The sequence below is a fragment of the Oncorhynchus mykiss genome, chromosome 6 (assembly GCF_013265735.2).
Source record: "Oncorhynchus mykiss isolate Arlee chromosome 6, USDA_OmykA_1.1, whole genome shotgun sequence".
In the NCBI taxonomy this organism is placed as follows: domain Eukaryota; kingdom Metazoa; phylum Chordata; class Actinopteri; order Salmoniformes; family Salmonidae; genus Oncorhynchus; species Oncorhynchus mykiss.
In genome coordinates this window covers 50,796,675-50,820,547 of record NC_048570.1, presented here as the reverse complement: position 1 = coordinate 50,820,547, position 23,873 = coordinate 50,796,675, and the positions used below count along the sequence as shown (strand labels likewise).

At 39.9% G+C, this 23,873-nt stretch overlaps 2 protein-coding genes and 1 non-coding gene across 3 annotated transcripts in view; 2 read left to right on the top strand and 1 right to left on the bottom strand.

The window, feature by feature from the left end:
* LOC110526125 (hippocampus abundant transcript 1 protein) overlaps window positions 1–2,820 on the bottom strand; it is a 28,872-nt gene extending 26,052 nt beyond the window's left edge. Inside the window, exon 1 of the mRNA XM_036980400.1 lies at window positions 2,546–2,820. Coding sequence (XP_036836295.1) covers window positions 2,546–2,578 — 33 coding nt within the window. The 5' untranslated portion in view covers window positions 2,579–2,820. The remainder of the gene's footprint in view (window positions 1–2,545) is intronic.
* An 8,118-nt stretch (window positions 2,821–10,938) lies between these two features.
* Window positions 10,939–15,910, top strand: spinb (spindlin b). The gene is made up of 6 exons (XM_021606754.2): window positions 10,939–11,106; window positions 12,210–12,415; window positions 12,554–12,602; window positions 12,734–12,984; window positions 13,189–13,422; window positions 14,076–15,910. Exons 2-6 carry the CDS (start codon window positions 12,364–12,366, stop codon window positions 14,273–14,275), a joined length of 786 nt encoding a protein of 261 aa, XP_021462429.1. The 5' UTR covers window positions 10,939–11,106; window positions 12,210–12,363; the 3' UTR covers window positions 14,276–15,910.
* Window positions 15,911–17,762: 1,852 nt separating this feature from the next.
* Window positions 17,763–17,858, top strand: LOC118965127. Its single transcript, XR_005052457.1, has one exon. It is a non-coding gene; the product is annotated as a small nucleolar RNA U13 (small nucleolar RNA).
* The last annotated feature ends 6,015 nt before the right edge of the window (window positions 17,859–23,873 follow it).

The following is a 23,873-nucleotide window of genomic DNA, read 5'->3' as shown; positions in this document are numbered from 1 at the left end:
GGTCTTGACATGTTTGGACCATGATAGTTGGCTGGTGATGTGGACACCAAGGAACTTGAAACTCTCGACCCGCTCCACTACAGCCCCGTCGTTGTTAATGGGGGCCTGTTCAGCACACCTTTTCCTGTAGTCCACGATCAGCTCCTTTGTCTTGCTCACATTGAGGGAATGGTTGTTGTCCTGGCACCACACTGCCAGTTCTCTGACCTCCTCCCTATGGGCCGTCTCATCGCTGTCGGTGATCAGGGTTGTGTCGTCAGCAAACTTAAATGATGGTGTAGGAGTAGTGTTAGGCCACGCAGTCATGGGTGAACAGGGAATACAGGAGGGGACAAAGTACACACCCCTGAGGGAACCCAGTGTTAAGGATCGGCGTGGCAGATGTGTTTTTGCCTACTCTTTCACCGGGATTCAGTGGGAAAACAGCGTAGGCTTTTATAAGGCTATATAAGGCTAATACATGAGTCAATAGATAAATAATACACTTGATTTACATTATGCTAAATGTTTCTGATCAGTAGATAGATGAGTAAACGAATAAATGAGCTACCACTTCCACTTGTCCAGCCAGAGATGAATTAACCAAAGGCTTTTGGTCAGGAGTAGGACAGGGTACTACACGAGTTAAGACCAAGCAGACTTGTATAATGTGCTAGCAAAAGATTCTGCTCTACTAATATATGAGCAAATATTAGCGCTCAACTCAATTTAGCTAACATTTCTCCAGTCTGTTACCAAATATTCAAACGGAGATTTAGTGAAAACAAAAACTGACTTGGATTGATTTATCTATATATGTCCCCCACGCTTGTCTGAAAGCAATGCAATGGTGCTGTCCCAATCAAAATGGTGCTGAAATTATAATCTAGGTGACCACACACGACTATTGCTTTAAATTAGTTAACGATTGGATATGACTTTGGGAGTTTCAGTATAAGCAAGAATTTGATACATATCTTCAATTGCATTAGTCTACTTTATTCTAACACACAATCAAAATAGCCTGCTGTCTTCTAGAAATCTAGCTTTTTTCGGGTTAATTTCTGTGATGTCGGACTGGGGCTCGGGCTTCAACTCACCGGGCATGGGTCGGACCACGATCTAATTTTCAGTTCTGATGAGAACTCTAAACTGCATTCGGTTCTCGTGTGCAGTCCGGCAGTGTCAATTATGCGTGCGCTTTGAAATTATTGCATCTTCGCGTGAAGGAAATACGCTAGTCTAAAGGCTTCGATGCAACAACCTGTTTTGATAATGTGCCATTTTACTTTTGGCCAATCTGCTGCTGCGCATGTTGTGTATTTTTTGGAATTGCATTAGTGTGACATTGGGGGACAATTTTGTAATTTCCCAGGTCTTGTCATTACATTTTTCCAGGAAATGTGAAGAGTGGTCCCGGGATCCCGGTGTTAATCACTATTGTGGAGTAACTACAGTGTTGTTGAGCCATCCTCAGTGTTCTCCCATCACAGCCATTAAACTCTAACTGTTTTAAAGTCACCATTGGCTTCATGTCCTCTCTGGAAACTGCGTTAGGAAGGACGCCTGTATCTTTGTAGTGACTGGTTGTATTGATATTGACACAACATCCAATGTGTAATTATTAACTTTACCATGCCCAAAGGGATATTCAATGTAATTTTTTATTAATTTGTAACATTTTCGAAAAAGATCATCCCACTTTGACATTATGGGGTATTATGTGTAGGCCAGTGCCCCAAAACATCTTGATTGTATCAATTAAAAATGCACTATGCAGAAATCGCGTTGCCATTTCCTTGTTGCTAAAGTTCGAATTGTTCGCCTATTTATTTTTTTATGTGACAAAACAAGCAAATATAGTGTAGAATATCATTGTAACACCTAAACACCAGTGAAATATATTTTCCATAACCAAAAATGTTGTATTTACAGCTGTCCTATCAGTCTAAAAAAAATGATAAAGCCAAGTAATGGGATTTGCTAGTTCGCTAACGTTACATGCATAGCTCCAGACCAAAAATGTTGCTTTACTACAATGTTATGTTGGATAAAGACATTTTAGGGCACCCAGCTGTATGTTATTGTGGTAGATATAGCCACTTACTGTCATGTGTACCCTGTTCATATGACCCCGACCCTCGCCTAGCTAATCATATCAGATTGGAATTCAAGAGCACGGACAGCAAACTTTATTGCTAACGAGTTCGCAAAATGTAGCGACAAAAGCTATCTAACGTGTATGTATCGAATCATGTGAAAATACGTAGCTATATGGACACAAAAACCTCGTGAAAATACGATTGTCAAAATGGCAGAGATATTATCTAGCGAAAACAGAAGAGATAGCTAACGTTAGCTAGTAGGCTAACGTACTAGCTAGTAGCTAGTTAATAACATGCTAACTTCGACTGACTGGTAGCAACAAGATGGACAACAAGATGGACAAGATAACGTTATTGACACTTCCGGCATAGCCATACCTAACGCGTTACTAGCTAACTACAGTAGCTAGCTAAATATTGTTGAAGAATGTCCAAACGTGGGTAACGTTATTTTCACTTACAGGGGTCCCATCTCTCATGTTTCGAACCAACATGTCGTCTTTGGTCTCAGTCGGTATTTTCTCCTGGGTCAATTCACATCTTGCTGTAACGATATTTACATAAAGTCCATGCTGTGTAATATTCTTAGATACATCCGTCTCTTCCAGTTTGTCTTGATGATTATGACTATTACCCGGACTGAGTAAACTGTTGTGAGTTTTTCTGTCAGATTCTGAATTTACGTCATGACGTTCTTCTTCTTTGGTATTATGTGGCGTTCGCACATTTTGTTTGCGCATGAGGTCACCTACTGTGCGGTCGTGTATGGTCGATCACGTTACATTTTGTGATACAAAAATAATACACTACCAACTAACCCTACACCTACTGTATATACCAATACTACAAAAAAACAAGATATCACCCCATTTCACTACCTTGACCTTAACTGGTTCTACACCAGACCTACTGCCTGGGTGAACAGGCCTCTTTCGTTCAACACACCTTGTAACCCTTCTGCAGTAAAACCCCATACACCTAAGTACTTCTCTGCAGCTGCCACTAAAACATCTATTTTCTCTGATTTACATTCAATTACTGCAGTACAGTTGGCAATGAATGCTAAGAAGCCAACCTTAAAGCACACATTCCTATCACTCTGTATTGGCCTAGGGCTACTACTCACCCTTGATCCATCATCCTCTACTCTCTTCGCTTTCTCAGCATAAGACACCTTCTGTTCTACTCTGACCCTGGCAACCTCAACCTGACTCTCTCGCACCAGGCACTTCTGATCCCCAGCAACATGGACACCACCACAATTGACACCGTTTTTCCCACCAATACTACACATTCCTTTGTCCCATGCCCTACTGCACACTTCACATCACATCACATGCACACATCACATCACATCTCAGAATCTCCCTCCTACACACTGATGCAACATGGCCATAAGCTTGGCATCTGAAAACACTTAATGGGTTCAGCACAAAAGCTTAGGGAGTGGGATGTCTCGCTTCCTCTTCCGTCCCTGATTCGGCTGTGTGAAGCAGATTCCATCAGCTAGCACAGCTACAAAGTAAACATTGGATATACCGTAAAAATTAATGAAAACAAAAATGAACTTTTTGATCTTAATTTAAGGTTAGGGTTGGGCATTAGGTTAGCAGTGTAGTTACGGTTTTAAAAATATAAATTGTAGAAAAAGGTGAGGTTTATGACAGTGGCTGAGTTATCTAGTGACGACCTTGAGAAGCAGGAAAGAATAACTAAGCACGTCTGGGTCAAAGATTTTTGGAATCCTTCAAAATAACGGACACACGTTTGAGTGGTAAGGCGAAAGTAGCCGACGGTAGACGGAAGTCAACGAGTAAAGTGGAGGGAGGTACATCTGCCCGATAGCAAGTCGGACAACTTCTGCTGTTTCTAGGACAGACGAAAATGGCACACATTGGCATTCGCCTTTGTTATTGCCGATGAAGTTGATGGTATCGAAAATTCCCCTTTCCTACACAAAGCAGAACATTATCAACATGTTCCAAGGAATTAATATCCTGATGATAAGGAAATTAAATACCAGTCCAAGCTCTTTCTAACATTCACGAGACTTGTTTTGTATTTTTGTGATGGTTTCTCAAAATATAACCTGGTAGTTAGTACATAGGCTACTAGAACGAGAACATATAGGTGTTTTGCAGCCTATGGGCTATGCTCTGTTGTTTGCCATTACTTCATGCCCTTGTACCTTCCTCATTATTATTTGTGATTGTGCAACATGGAATTGTAATAGATGTGATTAAATGCAGTCCACAAAGATTCTTACTGTATGGTAATTGATTGCATGTCAGCATCACTACAGCCTGCAGTGTATTTCTTTAATTCTCAACTGTTGTTGCTTTTGTCAGTAAGCATGTAAAGAACAGAATTTGATTCAATCATATGAAGGACAAAACACTCACTGTGCAGAAAGGTATTAGACAATACATGTACATCAGTTCACATAAGTTACTGGGTAAACAATATTCCAAGCAATATGCTAAGCAGTCAAAAACGCTTGGTATTGACTCCACAACTGGTGTCTGGGGTACTTGCTCATTAAGGGACGGTTCCCCAGACACAGATTAATTCTCCAAAATTGCAAGTGTAGAAATCCCCAGTGTAGAAATCCACTACAATAACACATATATCCTACAATATGTATTACATTTTATTCACATAAAATAAACAATCAACAAATTTGAATTTGTTTGGGGAACAATTTTACAGACAAGACAAAGTGTAGGCTATAACATGTGACAAAACATTACAGTAACATCTAGATAAATACATTAGCTATGTTGTTGCAAACTGGATATTGTATTTATTTATGTAAGACATTTGCAGCATATGTAGGCCAATGTATTTAGATTGTAAGGATAAATATGTATTTAAGCTCTAAATAGTCATAGACCCAAAACACTAAACATGCATTGATAATAACCAATGATAGGTGGTGAAATCAACCATTTATGAGCTTGTAGTGCCTTTTGCGTTTAAAAAAACAAACATAAAAAGGTTGTCTCCCACAATGCTTTGGTTCAGACTTCAAGTTGCAGTTGTGGAAGCAACTGCAGAAATTTCCAGTCAACTGCTGTCGAAAGTTCATGACCTTTGATCACATGCTTGTTATAAAGGTCATACGGGCAACATTGGCTGCAGTCCAAACTCAAAGTAGACAGCCCTCGGCCCTAAACCCTCAGCCCTTGAATGACGTTTTACATCGTCACATCCAAGTGTACCTTAAATGTCTCTTGCCCATGCGAGGGAGAGTGATGATCGGAGAGGCAGCATTCTTGGTAGAAATCTTGAAGTTGAGCTAAAAACAACCAACCTAAAGCTATTAATGTACTTAGCAAGCTAATGTAGCTAGCTAGCACTCCTGTCAGGAAACTAGCTACAGTTACCCATAGCTGGCTAGCTAGTTTTACAGTTTGGTCATTTATTCCAATAACATTTCAGAATTCCCAAAAATATGTTCATGAAGCTAGCTACATTTTACAGGCTCTTCACTACGAGACTAAGCCACTTTGCCAATGCTAAAATCAATGTCATCTACTTGTAAATATATATATTTTAGCACGCTAGCATCATCATTTTGTCTGACATGCCGAAAAAGCAGCCGTGTTGATTAAATTTCACACTTCAGAGTCACCAGAGCTTGACAAGTGACTACAATTGGCATTGAATTGTGGGTCATATCAACCCCACAAGAGATCAAAGTTCTTAACTCGCTCCCTCGAACTAAATCGAGGGAACGAGAGGGCAACATTTGTGAATTGGACCTCCACTTAAGATGGCAATCAAACTACTTCCGGTTTCAACAGTGATTCCCCTGAGGGAATGTAGCCGCAAGTCAGACAATTTTTATACCCATAATGCAACACACATTGAAAGGCAGTGATCAACATTGGTCAATCTGCTCGAATGTGCCCACTCTTTTCAAGCCATTTCACCCGGTGGGCGGTGCTATACGTCAATGATTCCCAACCAGGGGTACTAGGACCCCTGTGGGTACTTGGCCTATCCACAGGAGGTACTTGAGAAGACTCATGAGACCATAGGCCTACTAGTACAATGTACATGAGGGGGTACTTCAGGGGTACTCCTGGCAGAGAAAAATTATTTGCCCGTGTGTATGTGTGTGTGTGTGTGTGTGTGTAGGCTACCTGCCCCTCCCCCTTCCTCTGAAGCATGCATAGTTCACTATAGCTACTGACATTACAGGCGTGATTCAGAAATTAGGGAATTAGAGAACAATGGATTACCTTTTTCAACGCTAATTATCATGATGAGTCAACATCATTATTTGGGTATGAGTTAACAGATGATTAACTTTTTTTAAAAGTGAGATTTTTGCTGGACTGTTACTTTAAGGGCTGCAAAATGAACAGCAACTCTGGCCCTTTTGGAAAGTAAAAGTGCTCCTGAGTAGAATGGACCCCCTTTTACTGCGATACAATGTACAGGCAATTATGTACGATGCAAATTGAAAAGCATACTGAACATCATGCAATACTAATGGACTAAATAACAATGGGATTTAAATGTGTTTTCTAAAGTTGATTATTATAATATTAATATTATTATTAATATTGATATTAATATTATCATTAACAGTTGCATTATGGGCCTCCCGGGTGGCGCAGTGGTTAAGGGCGCTGGGTTCGCGCCCAGGCTCTGTCGTAACCGGCTGCGACCGGGAGGTCCGTGTCGTCCGGGTTAGGGAGGGATTGGTCGGTAGGGATCTCCTTGTCTCATCGCGCACCAGCGACTCCTGTGGCGGGCCGGGCGCAGTGCGCGCTAGCCAAGGTTGCCAGGTGCACGGTGTAGCCTCCGACACATTGGTGCGGCTGGCTTCCGGGTTGGATGCACGCTGTGTTAAGAAGCAGTACGGCTGGCTTTAGAACAGCAGCTACTTTTACAGCAGCTTTCTTTATTTAAAATAATAATAATAATAATAATATTTTTTTTTAAATCTCCGTTATTTTACCAGGTAAGTTGACTGAGAACACATTCTCATTTACAGCAATGACCTGGGGAATAGTTACAGGGGAGAGGAGGGGGATGAATGAGCCAATTGTAAACTGGGGATTATTAGGCGACAGTGAATGGTTTGAGGGCCAGATTGGGAATTTAGCCAGGACACCGGGGTTAACACCCCTACTCTTACGATAAGTGCCATGGGATCTTTAATGACCTCAGAGAGTCAGGACACCCATTTAACGTCCCATCCGAAAGACGGCATCCTACACAGGGCAGAGTCCCCAATCATTGCCCTGGGGCATTGGGATCTTCCTCATTGGTTCAAATAATTTATTTCAAAATGTGCATATGCCATCTAATGTCTTGTAGTGGAAATGAGAGGCCTACAATATTATATTTAGAAAATCTTTGTTGACTTTGAAAATATATAGCAGAGTAGCCAGAACATAACTCTTAACTCAGCCCCTGCGACTGTCAGTCCAACATACACCAATACACCAAGTGGCCTGAATGTCTTGGGGAATTCGCTTTACAGTCCTTACAACTGTCAGTCCAACAGTCCAACTAGGTTGTTGTGTTGTACTCAGGTCGCTACATTATACACTGTCATTTGGGGGAAGGTATACTACAGTATACTATTGTATAAATACTATAGTATTCACTTTAGTGTTTTTGCTGATTTTACTGTTGTATTCACTGTATAGTATACTGTAGTATGTACAGTTAACTTTAGTATAAAGACTGTAGTAAAATAACTATAGTATACACTATAGTAATTAAATGTGTTTTTGCGGCTTGAAGTGCACTATTATTTACTGCAGTGTTTTTGCAGACTTTACTGTAGTATTTACTATATTGTTTTTGTTTTATTATCTTTGACATAGAAGTGGAAGCTTTCTCCTTCAGGAAACCTACGGGAGAAAAACTAATAGAGCAAATTTTCCATATCCTGTAGGTAGGTCAGACTGGGGTCTGACTAGATAGTTCAGAGCTTCTGATCTGTTCTATAACTTTGGGGCGGCAGGTAGCCAAGTGGTGGCCACTGGGGCTAAGTTGCCTGCCATCCAGCACCGCTATACCAGGCGGTGTCAGAGGAAATCCCTAAAAATTGTCAAAGAACCCAGCCACTCCAGTCATAGACTGTTCTCTCTACTATCACATGGCAAGCGGTACAGGAGTGCCAAGTCTAGGACAAAAGGCTTCTCAACAGTTTTTATCCTCAAGCCATAAATTGCTACCCGGGCTTTTTGCATTGTGTGTCCCCCCCAACCCCTCTTTTACGCTGCTGCTACTCTTTGTTTATCATATATGCATAGTCACTTTAACTATACATTCATGTACATACTACCTAAATCAGCCCAACTAACCGGTGCCTGTATATAGCCTCGCTACTGTTATAGCCTCGCTACTGTTATTTTTCACTGTCTTTTTAATGTTGTTTTTATTTCTTTACTGAACTATTGTTCACCTAATACCTTTTTTAAAGAAATTGTGCTGATGGTTAGAGCCTGTAAGTAAGCATTTCATTGTAACGTCTACACCTGTTGTATTCGGCGCACGTGACAAATAAACTTTGATTTGATTTGGTTAGAGCGTTGGGCCAGTAACCGAAAGGTTGCAAGATCGAATCCCTGAGCTGACAAGGTAAAAATCTCTCATTCTGCCCCTGAACAAGGCAGTTAACCCACTGTTCCTAGGCCGTCATTGTAAATAAGAATTTGTTCTTAACTGACTTGCCTAGTTAAATAAAGGTTCAATTAAAATAACTGTACTTCTTCTTCGATGAGGTTTAATGGCAGTTGGCATCCAATATATGTTGCATTACCGCCACCTCCTGTACTTTGCTTGAAAATTAAAATAACACAACAAATAACCTACAATTTAACACTACACTAACTAAATACCCACCACCCTACTCCACTATTTAAATCTATTTACTCCTACCTCAGGCTAACAACCTGAAAGGCTAGGACAACACAACCCTGTAAGTCTTCTGACGTCAAGTCTCGTATACCCAAATACCTCTCTGCAGCTGCCACCACAACCTACATTTTCTACGACTTACGTTCCATTCCTGCAGTACAGTAGATAACCATTGCTATAAACGCTAAAAATCCAATCTTGCTGAAGCATATATCACTTGTTGGCCTATCCCTCTGTACTGGTACAGATATACTACTCACACCACTCCTCTCAGGATCCCTCCCTGTTGACCCATCTTCATCGACTTTCTTCACTGCCTCAGAATACATCGACTTCTGCACTGCTCTCACCCTGGAAACCTCAACCTGCCTCGCTCACACCAGACATTTCTGATCCACAGCCCATGGGCACCCCTATAACTAACACATACCACTTTCCCCAATGCTATACATCCCTTTGTCTCATGACTTCTGCACACTTATCACAGCTAGGAACCTCCCTCCTACACAGTGCTGCCACATGCCCATAAGCTTGACAGCTGTAACAACGTAATGTATTCGGCACAAAAGCTTGTACAGGACAACATAAATACAATAACATCACTTTGTCGGGAAAAGGCAACATCACAACTCAAAAGAACAGACGACTCTTCTGTTTCACCACTCACGTCACCCTGTCTGCGTCGCACCAAACGACGAGCATCACAAACACTGGGAATCTTCCCTTTCAGTTGATCAACTTTTACATTTATCCCTACCCCAGTAATCACTCCTTTCAATGGCGCCCTTTTCTTGAGAGCAAAACAATTCACATCGCTTGTCCCCATTTATTTAACCCGGAATGCCTGCTCCCTCTGACCTGCAGAAATACAAACAATTATCACAAGATCACTTCTGGTAACCCTCGCCGATTCCACTGCACCCAACTCTGTTTTCACCTACCCTGAAACCACAAATGGATCAGCCAAAAGGCAAGGGTCCACTTTTTCCAAAAGTGTCACTCCTACCGTCACAGACTCATATTTATCCTGACCCTTGGTGCCTAGGGCTCCGAGAACTTCACCACACCTAACCCTCCGATACTTCGCCCTCCTCCTGTCTTCGATCCGGCGTACAGCTCACCCTGCTTACACTTTCTGACATTCTTCTTTATAGAAGCCATTTTTAACTGATTCAAGCTCACCCTCTTCCTCCTTCGCTCTTTTTGACCTCCTCTGCCTCCTCCGTATTCCAAGTATACAGCTCCTTATGATAACACTGCACTTCTCCTGACATACCTCTTGTTTGTGCCTTCTCAAGGGACCATTTTCCTTCTAGAACTGTAGGGAACACAATAAATGGTATGTACTTGGCAAATAGGTTTCTCACTTATGAGTTGCACAAATTGTGATATGGGGGAATGGGCAGGGTATATGCAAATTAAATACTGTAATATTTACTATAGTTTCATTGTAGTGTTTTTGTGGACTGTAGTGTTTTTGCGGACATTACTGTAATATTTACTACATTGTTTTTTTTCAGATAATACTGTAGTATTTACTATAGTATTCTACAGTATACTACAACATTCTATAGTAAGTACTACACATGATCGAGGGATACTACAGTGTGTAGTATATTATTCCACAATATACTACAACATTCTAAAGTAAGCACTACACAATCGAGGGGTACTACAGTGTGTAGTATACCATACTACAGTTTATTACCGAATTCTATAGTAAGTAATGTACTTTATTCTAAAGTAAAGTGTGGTATTTTTCAATATCGGTACTACAATAAGTAATAACTGTTTACTTGTTTATATTCATGTACCTGTATTCATATTTCATGTTCATCACAAAGTTGCAAGTGGTAGCCAATCACAGTTGCGTGTATTAAACAGAAATACAGATGTTTTCAAATACTTGTCGGCTTCTACGAATGGTGTTGTATTGTCCACGCATGCGCAATTTGCGGTCGAGGAACCCACTATTTGGCAGGAAGACCGAGCTTCCCGCGTCCCCATCCACATTTCCAGATCACTATTTGGTAGAAAGCGGGATAGGTGGGACTCGGCCATAGGATTTGGGTTGAATGCAAACGGAGCCAGAGGAAAAGCGAGATGGGATCAATTTAGATGTACAATTCATCGGGTAAGCAACCCTCAAACTAATCACTCGATTGGTAATCAAATGCATGGACTCAGACGACCACTAACGACACTAGTTAATTGGGAGGTATGCATGTGCATGAGCAATTTGTGTATAAACCTGCTTTGTTGTTTGCATTTCAAATGCATGTCAGACAGACCCAAACCTTCTCCTCCTTTGTTCGCTTGCGCTGGTTTTGATGCGGGGGTTTGTATATACTGGTGCAACATGGCTGACATTGAGGTACCATACCTCCTCAGTTAAAATCCAGTCAATCAGCCTATTCGACAATCAAGCGAATCGGTGCTTCAGGATGCACATGTATGCAACGTCAAGCAACATATTTCCTCCCTTTGACTTTATTCATTGTAAACAAAATGACAATCCTATACTTTCTTGGGTCACTCTAGAGCATCTTGAGTAGTTTTACTTAGCTTGAACTGCTTGCCATTTCTGTTAAATAAAAGTATACAACAGTGAGTTCGAGGCAATGAGACGAACGTTATTTCAATGTTACCTGTAGGTAAGTAATGTTTGAAAAAAACATGTCTGAAGGGGGCGGGTCTAATCCTAGTCTACTAAAAAATAATTTCTGCTGTCTGGATAAAAAAAAAATGAGGGGGGGGGGGTGTAAATCCCTATTAATAAATGTTCAGGAAATACAGCCTATGTTGTCTATTTTCTTAAGTATACATTATTCTATTACACCTAACGTTGTAGAAATGACATCAGAATTGTGCCAAATTGAGCCAAGATGGGCCTACTTTCTCTATGGACCACTAATAGTAAATCGACTCTGATTGACCTGTGTTGGTAGGCCTACTTGGTCTCTACTGTAATTATGACTCGTTGAACATGGTGTGCAAGACTAAGCCACCCTGCAACAACAACAAATGATATATTGTTCTGCAATTGTTTTTAGGCAGCTACTGGTGGTATATATGATTGTATAAAAGGCAGGTCTATAGCACACGAGTCAGCATGACTGAATAGGTTCATAACAGTTACATTTGCAATGAGATACTTGCTAGTTATGACATTTTCTACCCCAAAGTCATTCTTCATCATAATGTTGCCATGTTTAACACATGCTCATTTTTCAACAGTTTGAACTGCCACATTAAGTGTTCCTGCCCTGGAGGGGAGTGATCCTCCCACCTGGGGCCACCACCTGCACACTGTCCTTCTTTCTCCTGATTACCTAGTAGAGACATTGTCACCCTAGTCTGGCAGCCTGGCTGCTTACCTACATGTATATCAATGAAGACCCCATTTGGGAAGAGGCCAGGCCAGCGCCCCAGAGCTGATGGGGGTGAGACACATTCTCGCCTTGTGTACATGAAGGCAGCAGGAACGTTACACATTACATATAGCCTGCTACACTATATGGCTGTAATTTTTAAGATATAATTGGAGAGATTTCATGCACACGTTTGTTTTGTCATTTTAGGGAATATTGGGGTATCTGCAAATATGATGAAGAAGAAAAATTCCCACAAGTAAGTTCTCTCATTGTGTAGACACAGCATAAGACCAAAAGCAGGTTGGCTTACAAACTGATACTACATAAATTGATTTGACATTAATTTACATATTGCTGTCCTTGACTCTCAAATTGGGATCTCTATAGGAAGCAAAAGAATAATGTTGGTCCAAGCAAGCCTATTGCCCAACCCAGACGAAACATAGTGGGTTGCAGGATAACACACCAGTGGAAGGAAGACTCCAAGGTTTCCCAGTGGAAAGGAACAGTTCTCGACCAAGTCCCTGTTAACCCCTCTCTCTACCTAATCAAGTATGATGGATTTGACTGCATCTATGGACTTGAGCTTCACAAAGATGAGCGGGTGCAAGGCCTGGAGGTTTTACCAGACCGAGTTGGTATGTGTTGTGAAGACATGACAAAAATCGGCTTTGCTCTGCCATAAAAAGCATATTACACTTATGTCTGTTCAGTATGGTATAACCAATGTACTTATGTGCTTGATGTGTGTTTGATCATGCATACCTTATATCACAGATTAGTAAATGTGTCTTTTCATAGCCATATTAGCTGTCCATTTGAAAGTGCTCTCTGTATTGTAGCTCCAGCTCGTGTCAGCGATTCCCAGCTAGCAGAAACCATGATAGGTAAAGCAGTGGAGCACATGTTTGAGCAAGATGAAGGACCAAAGGAGGAGTGGAGGGGCATGGTGCTAGCACAGGCTCCCATTATGAACACATGGTTCTACATCACTTACGAAAAGGACCCTGTTTTGTACATGTACCAACTCTTGGATGACTACAAAGAGGGGGATCTCCGGATAATGCCTGATTCAAGTGAGAGTCTATCAGAAATGATCTTCAGTGTTTAAAATGTAGACATTGAGTACATTTACATGCACAGTAATAGTTTGATATTAAACTGATTATGGCAGCAGGCAGACTATGCAATAGTCATGTAAACACCTTACTCTGCTTATTTTAATCAGCATAAGCTCAAAATTGAAGTAAGCAAACACAGATTAGAACACAGTTTTCTGAGCAATCTTTTGAATTATTAGGACATGTAAACAGCTTAATCGGTGTTCGGGTGGTGTGAGTTCTGAAAAACTGAAAGTATGCGTCTTATAAATAGTTTTCACATACAAACTTTGTCTGAACACAGAATCAAATATATTTTTATTGCCGATTTTTCTGCACTTATCAAAAGGCCTATCAGTAGCCTGATTTCAGATGTGTACATGTAAACAGGGTTATTAGGGAAATCGTTCTTCTTGCAAAGCATGTAAACATTTTAAACAAACTATTATATTAATCTATCCACAATAATCACATTATTGTGTGCATGTAACTGTGCTCATTGTTTAATGTCTCTATCTCTTTTAAAAAACATGTCATTCTAAATTGTTTTACTGTAGATACAATCATACTACATAGATGTAGTCAACCAATTATCTCACTAAAGCTGGTAATATTCTATGCTTTTGCAGATGACTCGCCTCCAGCAGAGAGAGAGCCTGGAGAAGTGGTGGATAGCCTTGTTGGCAAACAAGTGGAGTATGCCAAAGAGGATGGCGGCAAAAGGACTGGCATGGTTATCCATCAGGTTGAAGCCAAACCCTCTGTTTATTTCATCAAGTTTGATGACGACTTTCACATCTACGTCTACGATTTAGTAAAAACGTCTTAGGGCATAGGCATTGAGAAAATCATTGATCCACAGACCTTGGCAAATGTTCTGACGCTTTCTTTGAAACAACATACATTTCCATTCAAAATGGACAATTCCTTCACAGGCTGCAAATGTGGAACTTGTCGTTTCCTGTGTCACTGCTTCCAATGCGAAATCTTTTAGTGTACTTTGTTTCAAGTTCACTTTGTTTTCTAAAAGAAGGGAGACCTCTGCAGATTTCGGCATGTCTGAACATTTACACTGTTCAATTGGGCCAGACGCCATGTGCGACATGGTTTATGAATGTAAAATGCGGGAAGAAAAAAAATCATTGTGCTGGTAATATGGGTCAGATCTTTTTAACTTTAGTTTTCACTGTATTAATGGTGCAAGCATGACGCTAACTAATCTGCACTCTGGAAACAATGTTACAGTGACACTTTATCATTACAGCAATTATTAAAAATATATATATATTGGATTATAATTATTTCGCACAGTGCTCCCAAATTAAAACTCCAGGTCGCACAGCAAAATATTTAGTTGCATAACTTAGAACCCTGCTTGCAGCATTTTGAATTTTAACTAATTCCCACCTAAAAAGAACCATGTCATGGTTCTTTTACGAGAGAATTGTTGTATTGTTAATACATGATTCAATTGTTCACCTTGTGTTACTGAAGCCTATGTCACTGTTGTTCTATGCAGCTCTTCTGATGCTGCTGCAGGTTTACTTACCGCTACTACAGTCACTCTTGTGTACAAAGATCAGCTCCTGCCTAACCTCAATGTAGTATTATTGATAAGACATCTTGAAGGTCTGCAACAGGTCTCTGAACCATGTGCACCTGGATATACTTTGGTCAAAATGCTAGATCCTTGATGGCCCCTTCATGATTTCCAAGGTGTGGAAATCATCATATGCTGCCAATGGCTGTGGGAGGCATCAGGGCATTTAACATTTTACATTACTGTTGTGCTGTATTGTGTGCAATGTCAGTTCCACTTCTGAAAAGCAGACTTGTGTTTTCATGTTTATAGCTAAATGTAAGTTGATGTGAGTTGCATGTCAGTTTGTTCTTTTCAAGGTTATGAGCTTATGTAAACTGTGACATTTATTTTGTTGTTTTTGTACCATGCATTACAGAAACCAGTTGACTGGTAATGCTAAGTGAGTGCCAACTAATGGTGCCAGTGTTGTACAGCATTTAATGGGTAACATTTCTAAATAAATCAATTGTCTGTTTTTTGTTTTTGTTTTTTCCACAAAAACATGGCTTATTTGTATGTATCAACAAAGAGCTTGCCTTATTTGATTGGGAGAAATGTGTGTGCATGTAAGGATGGAGCTTGTGTGTACATATTCAGTCACAGTGGTTGTATGTCAAAATAGGACTAACATATTTTGAGTTGAAATGGAAGAGAATTTAGATATAGCTAAGGGACAGTAGTGAAGTCCTGTTTATACATCAATATAGAGGTCAAATGTGTTCTTAAAGGCATTGTGTGTTCTACATTCAGTTAATATACCTAATGCATTATTTTTGAATAATGAAAATGGTTACAGTTTGTCATTTGGCACAAACACTTTAACGTTACATAATTCTGTAAGGACATTTTTATAATTAAAGACTACTCTGAATATTAAAACAAGTATGTCATATGTTTTAATGTTATTTAAGAATGTTATGTTTAATTTTAACATAACCTTGGAAGATTGTCGATTGTTTGTGTAGCGGGGTGTAGTAGTCCAAATGGGGTCCATGGAAAAGCTCTCATAACATTGAGTGTTGCAAAACACAAATACTAGCTAGCCATTCCCCCTGTCATGCTAACTCTGAGAAATACTTAGCAATAGAATTACATATAGAATATGAATTATAGGATTGCTGTGTATTTAGCTGCAAGATATTGTCAAACTTGTATAATTTATTAGATGATTACTTTATCAATACTTTAGCACATCATGAACGAAAACAATATAGTCAAGGAACTAGGCCCTCAGATCCGGTTCTGCCACTTAAATGTGTGCCATCGTAGGGTAAGGCTGAGAGGAAGGATGTCATGTTTCTTGTTTTTCAGATCCTAATCTTGTCTCACTTGAGTTTTCTTAGGCACTAGTACTGCGTTCATAACAAAGTGAGAAAGTGGTATTTACCACATACGACTGGGGGGAAACCACTTGAACGCTCCTCCAACTGGTAATTAATTACTGGTGGGAAACTCATCTGCCAACACTGAGCACTGACTTCTCCCACATGCTGACCTCTGACATCACCTACTATGGAAATTACAACAAAACTTTATTTATGAAAAGCAATCTATTAATTAGTTTTTTTTAGCACCATAATTTCTTTACAAGCATGATAGTTGTACTTTTGTTTATGGTTGACACTAGGTTGTTGGCCATTAGCCAATCAGCGTTTCTCAACGAGTTCAGAGCATGTGAATGCATCCAACTGGTATTTACAACTTCCCAACTGTAATTACCCCCTTCCCGCTTGGTTATGAACGAGCATAAAAACAAATAAATAAGAAACCTCTTTCTTCCATAGCATGAGGTCATATAATGTAAAGAAGACGTGTCCCTGATTTGACACCTCTCTAAACCCTTTAGATCTAGGGAGGAGGTGCTATTGGTCGATTTGGATGTCAAGGGACAGAGCAACTACACATATTATCCATTATATTGACCAGATACTCTACTAGCCACTCTAACAATGAAAATACATGTCTTAAAAAAGGGCAGTCGGGAGGAGGCAAGATCAGGTGGGCACATTCTAGCCAATGAGAGAGCATATACTCGCGTGAAAAACAGGCTCAACGGTGCCCATTAGTTACTACAGCCAAAGTCAAAATAGTCTGTAAAATTCATGAAAACGAAAATGTGATTTTTATTTGAGGTTAGTGTTAGGCATACGGTTAACAGTGTGGTTAAGGTTTAAAATCACAATTTAAGAAGATAAATTGTGAAAATAGGCGAGGTGTATGACTTTATGACTGTGGTAACTAATGACGACGAGGCACAACTCCGATGTTTTTCCTCAAAGTTTACGAGTCCCAGATTTATCAGTAAACTCTAAACAACCTAATCATTACGAAACATATATTCGATCAAATAAGCCACACATAGCAAATAGGCCATTACATTTGTTGTTAACCAAATTCACTTTCATTGACCTCCATACAAAAACTAAAAAACGGCACCTGCTGGAGAAGACAGATTTTTTCGCTCTCGCTTCGCCTCTTCCTCTCTGCTAACAATATCCAATGTCCCAGAATGCATCATTTGTGAATATATTATAATGCGAACTACTGACGGTTTGCTGTACTTTATTGGAAATTCACAAACATTTTAGCTTCTTTCATGTTGAGAAATTGTAATTATATTGTAGTACTGTTTGTTGAATGTAATTATACATGAAAACGTCGACTTTGTTTGCAAACCAGTTTATAAAAGACTATGAGCATTCCTCTAATACTTTTGGAACCTTTACCAAAATTGATCCTTCGGTTCATAAATGTGATGATCGGGAGCGTCATAGTGTTTCTGTGACAGGTGTGACCTCATTGTTACGCAATGCACCTCAGCCGTCTGATCATGAACCAGGGTTTCATTAAATGGTTAAAAAAATGTGACCGATATTCGAAACATTGAAGGTTCGATTTTTGGTTAACCTCTGCTCACAAGCAGGTTTCGTTGACGGGTAAAATACAGCTGAGGTTTTTATTCGATTTGGGGGTTCGTGAACTACTAAAACAACGTGCCTGAGTTGTAACCCAATAGAGAATAGCAGTGTAAAAACATGGACCAAATAATAAGTACAAAATAAAACCTCTCTGCTTCAGAACATCTAACTTTATAAAGATCTTAAAATCTGGTCAGTTTTAAGGGGCTGACTGACACTCTATAATGGATTTTAAAAAATATATGCCAAAAAATGTCAACCTACGACGCACCTGAACCCCTCCCACGACCCAATCCCGAATGATGTAGGGCCTATATGCTAGGTCGAACATACAATTGAAATCGGAAGTTTACATACACTTTAGCCAAATACATTTAAACTCGGTTTGTCACAATTCCTGATATTTAATCCTAGTAAAATTCCCTGTCTTAGGTCAGTTAGGATCACCACTTTATTTTAAGAATGTGAAATGTCAGAATAATAGTAGAGAGAATGATTTATTTCAGCTTTTATTTATTTCATCACATTCCCAGTGGTTTACATACACTCAATTAGTATTTGGTAGCATAAATGGTTTAACTTGGGTCAAACGTTTCGGGTATTCTTCCACAAACAAGCTTCTCAATAAATTGGGTAAATTTTGTCTCATTCCGCCTGACAGAGCTGGAGTAACTGAGTCGGGTTTGTTGGCTTCCTTGCTCGCACATGCTTTTTCAGTTCTGCCCACAAATCTTCTATGAGAATGAGGTCAGGGCTTTGTGATGGCAACTCCAATACCTTGCCTTTGTTGTCCTTAAGCCATTTTGCCACAACTTTGGAAAGATGATTGGGGTCATTGTCAATTTGTAAGAACCCTTTGCAACCAAGCTTTAACTTCCTGACTGATGTCTTGAGATGTTGCTTCAATATATTCACATAATTTTCCTCCCTCATGATATCATCTATTTTGTGAAGTGCACCAGTCCCTCCTGCAGCAAAGCATCCCCACAACATCAAATCAAATCAAATTTTATTTGTCACATACACATGGTTAGCAGATGTTAATGCGAGTGTAGCGAAATGCTTGTGCTTCTAGTTCCGACAATGCAGTAATAACCAATGAGTAATCTAGCTAACAATTCCAAAACTACTACCTTATACACACAAGTGTAAAGGGATAAAGAATATAACGCTGCCACTCCCGTGCTTCACGGTTGGGATGGTGTTGTTTGGCTTGTTCTTCGGCTTGCAAGCCTCCCCCTTTTTCCCCAAACATAACGATGGTCATGATGGCCAAACAGTTCTATTTTTGTTTCATCAGACCAGAAGACATTTCTCCAAAAAGTATAATCTTTGTCCCCATGTGCAGTTGCAAACCGTAGTCTGGCTTTTTTTATGGCGGTTTTGGAGCAGTAGCTTCTTCCTTACTGAGCGGCCTTTCAGGTTATGTTGATACAGGACTCGTTTTACTGTGGATATAGAGTGGGGCAAAAAAGTATTTAGTCAGCCACCAATTGTGCAAGTTCTCCCACTTAAAAAGATGAGATAGGCCTGTAATTTTCATCATAGGTACACTTGAACTATGCCAGACAAAATGAGGGAAAAAAATCCAGAAAATCACATTGTAGGATTTTTAATTAATTTATTTGCAAATTATGGTGGAAAATAAGTATTTGGTCAATAACAAAAGTTTATCTCAATACTTTGTTATATACCCTTTGTTGGCAATTACAGAGGTCAACGTTTTCTGTAAGTCTTCACAAGGTTTTCACACACTGTTGCTGGTATTTTGGCCCATTCCTCCATGCAGATCTCCTCTAGAGCAGTGATGTTTTGGGGCTGTTGCTGGGCAACACAGACTTTCAACTCCCTCCAAAGATTTTCTATGGGGTTGAGATCTGGAGACTGGCTAGGCCACTCCAGGACCTTGAAATGCTTCTTACGAAGCCACTCCTACGTTGCCCGGGCAGTGTGTTTGGGATCATTGTCATGCTGAAAGACCCAGCCACGTTTCATCGAAAATCAAATCAAGAGTCGGCTTTCTATTCCGCAACAAAGCCTCCTTCACTCACGCCGCCAAGCTTACCCTAGTAAAACTGACTATCCTACCGATCCTCGACTTCGGCGATGTCATCTACAAAATGGCTTCCAACACTCTACTCAGCAAACTGGATGCAGTCTATCACAGTGCCATCCGTTTTGTCACTAAAGCACCTTATACCACCCACCACTGCGACTTGTATGCTCTAGTCGGCTGGCCCTCGCTACATATTCGTCGCCAGACCCACTGGCTCCAGGTCATCTACAAGTCCATGCTAGGTAAAGCTCCGCCTTATCTCAGCTCACTGGTCACGATGGCAACACCCATCCGTAGCACGCGCTCCAGCAGGTGTATCTCACTGATCATCCCTAAAGCCAACACCTCATTTGGCCGCCTTTCGTTCCAGTACTCTGCTGCCTGTGACTGGAACGAATTGCAAAAATCGCTGAAGTTGGAGACTTTTATCTCCCTCACCAACTTCAAACATCAGCTATCTGAGCAGCTAACCGATCGCTGCAGCTGTACATAGTCTATTGGTAAATAGCCCACCCATTTTCACCTACCTCATCCCCATACTGTTTTTATTTATTTATTTTTCTGCTCTTTTGCACACCAATATCTCTACCTGTACACGACCATCTGATCATTTATCACTCCAGTGTTAATCTGCAAAATTTTAATTATTCGCCTACCTCATGCCTTTTGCACACATTGTATATAGACTCCCCCTTTGTTTTCTACTGTGTTATTGACTTGTTAATTGTTTACTCCATGTGTAACTCTGTGTTGTCTGCTCATACTGCTATGCTTTATCTTGGCCAGGTCGCAGTTGCAAATGAGAACTTGTTCTCAACTAGCCTACCTGGTTAAATAAAGGTGAAATAAAAAAAATAAAAAAATAAATAAAAAAAATCTTCAATGCCCTTGCTGATGGAAGGAGGTTTTCACTCAAAATCTCACGATACATGGCCCAATTCATTCTTTCCATTACCCGTACGGATCAGTCGTAATGGTTCCCTTTGCAGAAAAACAGCCCCAAAGCATGATGTTTCCACCCCCATGCTTCACAGTAGGTATGGTGTTCTTTGGATACAACTCAGCATTCTTTGTCCTCCAAACACGACGAGTTGAGTTTTTACCAAAATGTTCTATTTTGGTTTCATCTGACCATATGACATTCTCCTAATCTTCTTCTGGATCATCCAAATGCTCTCTAGCAAACTTCAGACGGGCCTGGACATGTACTGGCTTAAGCAGGGGGACACGTCTGGCACTGCAGGATTTGAGTCCCTGGCGGCGTAGTGTGTTACTGATGGTAGGCTTTGTTACTTTGGTCCCAGCTCTCTGCAGGTCATTCACTAGGTCCCCCCGTGTGGTTCTGGGATTTTTGCTCACCGTTCTTGTGATCATTTTGAGCCCACGGGGTGAGATCTTGCGTGGAGCCCCAGATCGAGGGAGATTATCAGTGGTCTTGTATGTCTTCCATTTCCTAATAATTGCTTCCACAGTTGATTTCTTCAAACCAAGCTGCTTACCTATTGCAGATTCAGTCTTCCCAGCCTGGTGCAGGTCTACAATTTTGTTTCTGGTGTCCTTTGACAGCTCTTTGGTATTGGCCATAGTGGAGTTTGGAGTGTGACTGTTTGAGGTTGTGGACAGGTGTCTTTTATACTGATAACAAGTTCAAACAGGTGCCATTAATACAGGTAACGAGTGGAGGACAGAGGAGCCTCTTAAAGAAGAAGTTACAGGTCTGTGAGAGCCAGAAATCTTGCTTGTTTGTAGGTGACCAAATACATATTTTCCACCATAATTTGCAAATAAATTCATTAAAAATCCTACAATATGATTTTCTGGATTTTTTTTCTCATTTTGTCTGTCATAGTTGAAGTGTACCTATGATGAAAATTACAGATACTTTTTTAGATACTTTTGTACCTGTTTCCTCCAACATCTTCACAAGGTCCTTTGCTGTTGTTCTGTGATTGATTTGCACTTTTCGCACCAAAGTATGTTCATCTCTAGGAGACATAACGCTTCTCCTTCCTGAGTGGTATGACAGCTGCGTGGTCGCATGGTTTTTATACTTGCATACTATTGTTTGTACAGGTGAACGTGGTACCTTCAGGCATTTGGAAATTGCTCCCAAGGATGAACCAGACTTGTGGAGGTCTACAATTTTTTTTCTGAGGACTTGGCTGATTTCTTTTAATTTTCCCATGATGTCAAGATAAGAGGCACTGAGTTTGAAGATAGGCCTTGAAAAATATCCACAGGTACACCTCCAATTGACTCAAAGGATGTCAAATAGCCTATCAGAAGCTTCTAAAGACATGACATCATTTTCTGGAATTTTCCAAGCTGTTTAAAGGCACAGTGAAGTTAGTGTATGTAAACGTCTGACCCACTGGAATTGTGATACAGTGAATTATAAATGAAATAATCTGTCTGTAAACAATTGTTGGAAAAATTACTTGTGTCATGCACAAAGTAAATGTCCTAACCGACCAAAACTATAGTTTATTAACAAGAAATGTGTGGAGTGGTTGAAAAACTTGTTTTAATGACTCCAACCTAAGTGTCTGTAAACTTGAAACTTCAACTGTATGTTCGGTCACAAGCATTTTAGCTTTCAGTTTATTTCAAGTAATAATTTAAGACTACAAAAATCTATAGGATAACTAGCAGTGGTGGAAAAAAGTACTCCATTGTCATAGTTGAGTAAAAGTAAAGATACCTTAATAGAAAATAACTCAAGTAAAAGTGAAAGTCACCCAGTAAAATATTACTTGAGTAAAAGTCTAATAGTATTTGGTTTTAAATATACTTAAGGATAAAAAGTAAATGGAACTGCGAAAATGTACTTAAGTATCAAAAGTATACGCCATTTCAAATTCCTTATATTAAGCAAACCAGACGGCACAATTTTCCAGTTATTTTTTTATTGTCGGATAGCCAGCGGCACACTCCAACACTCAGACATAATTAACCAACAAAGCATTTGTGTTTATTGAGTCCGCCAGATGAGAGGCAGTAGGGATGACCAGGGATGTTCTCTTGATAAGTGTGAATTGGGCCATTTTCCTGTCAAAATGTAATGAATACTTTTGGCTGTCAGGGAAAATGTATGGGTAAAAAGTACATTGTTACCTTTAGGAATGTAGTAAAGTAAAAGTAAGCAAAATATAAATAGTAAAGTACAGATACTCCAAAAAACGACTTAAGTAGTACTTTAAAGTATTTTTACTTAAGTACTTTACACCACTGACAACTAGTGTACATCTAATCGTGATCAAGGCAGGACCCACTAATTTCATTCATACATTGGTTGGTTACACAATATTTAGATACTTCAAATACTGCCTGACACCTTTGCAATTTGTCTTCTTACTGAATAAATGGTGAAACATTAGTTGATGGTGTTCTTTGTTTGTATGTAAAGTAGCAGTCAAAAGTTTGGACACACCTACTCATTCCAGGGTTTTTATTTTTTTACTATTTTCTACATTGTAGAATAATAGTGAAGACACCAAAACCATGAAATAACACATAAGGAATCACGTAGTAACCAAAAATGTGTTAAACAAATCAAAATATATTTTATATTTGAGATTCTTCGAAGTAGCCACCCTTTGCCTTGATGACAGCTTTGCACATTCTTGGCATTCTCTCAACCAGCTTCATGAGGCAGTCACCTGGAATGTATTTCAATTAACAGGTGCGTCTTGTTAAAAGTTAATTTGTGGAATTTCTTTCCTTCTTAGTGCGTTTGAGCCAATGACTAGGTAAGGGTGGTTGGTATACAGAAGATTGCCCAATTTGGTAAATATCCAAGTCCATATTATGGCAAGAACAGCTCAAATAAGCAAAGAGAAATGTTAGTCAATCTGGAAAATGTCAAGAACTT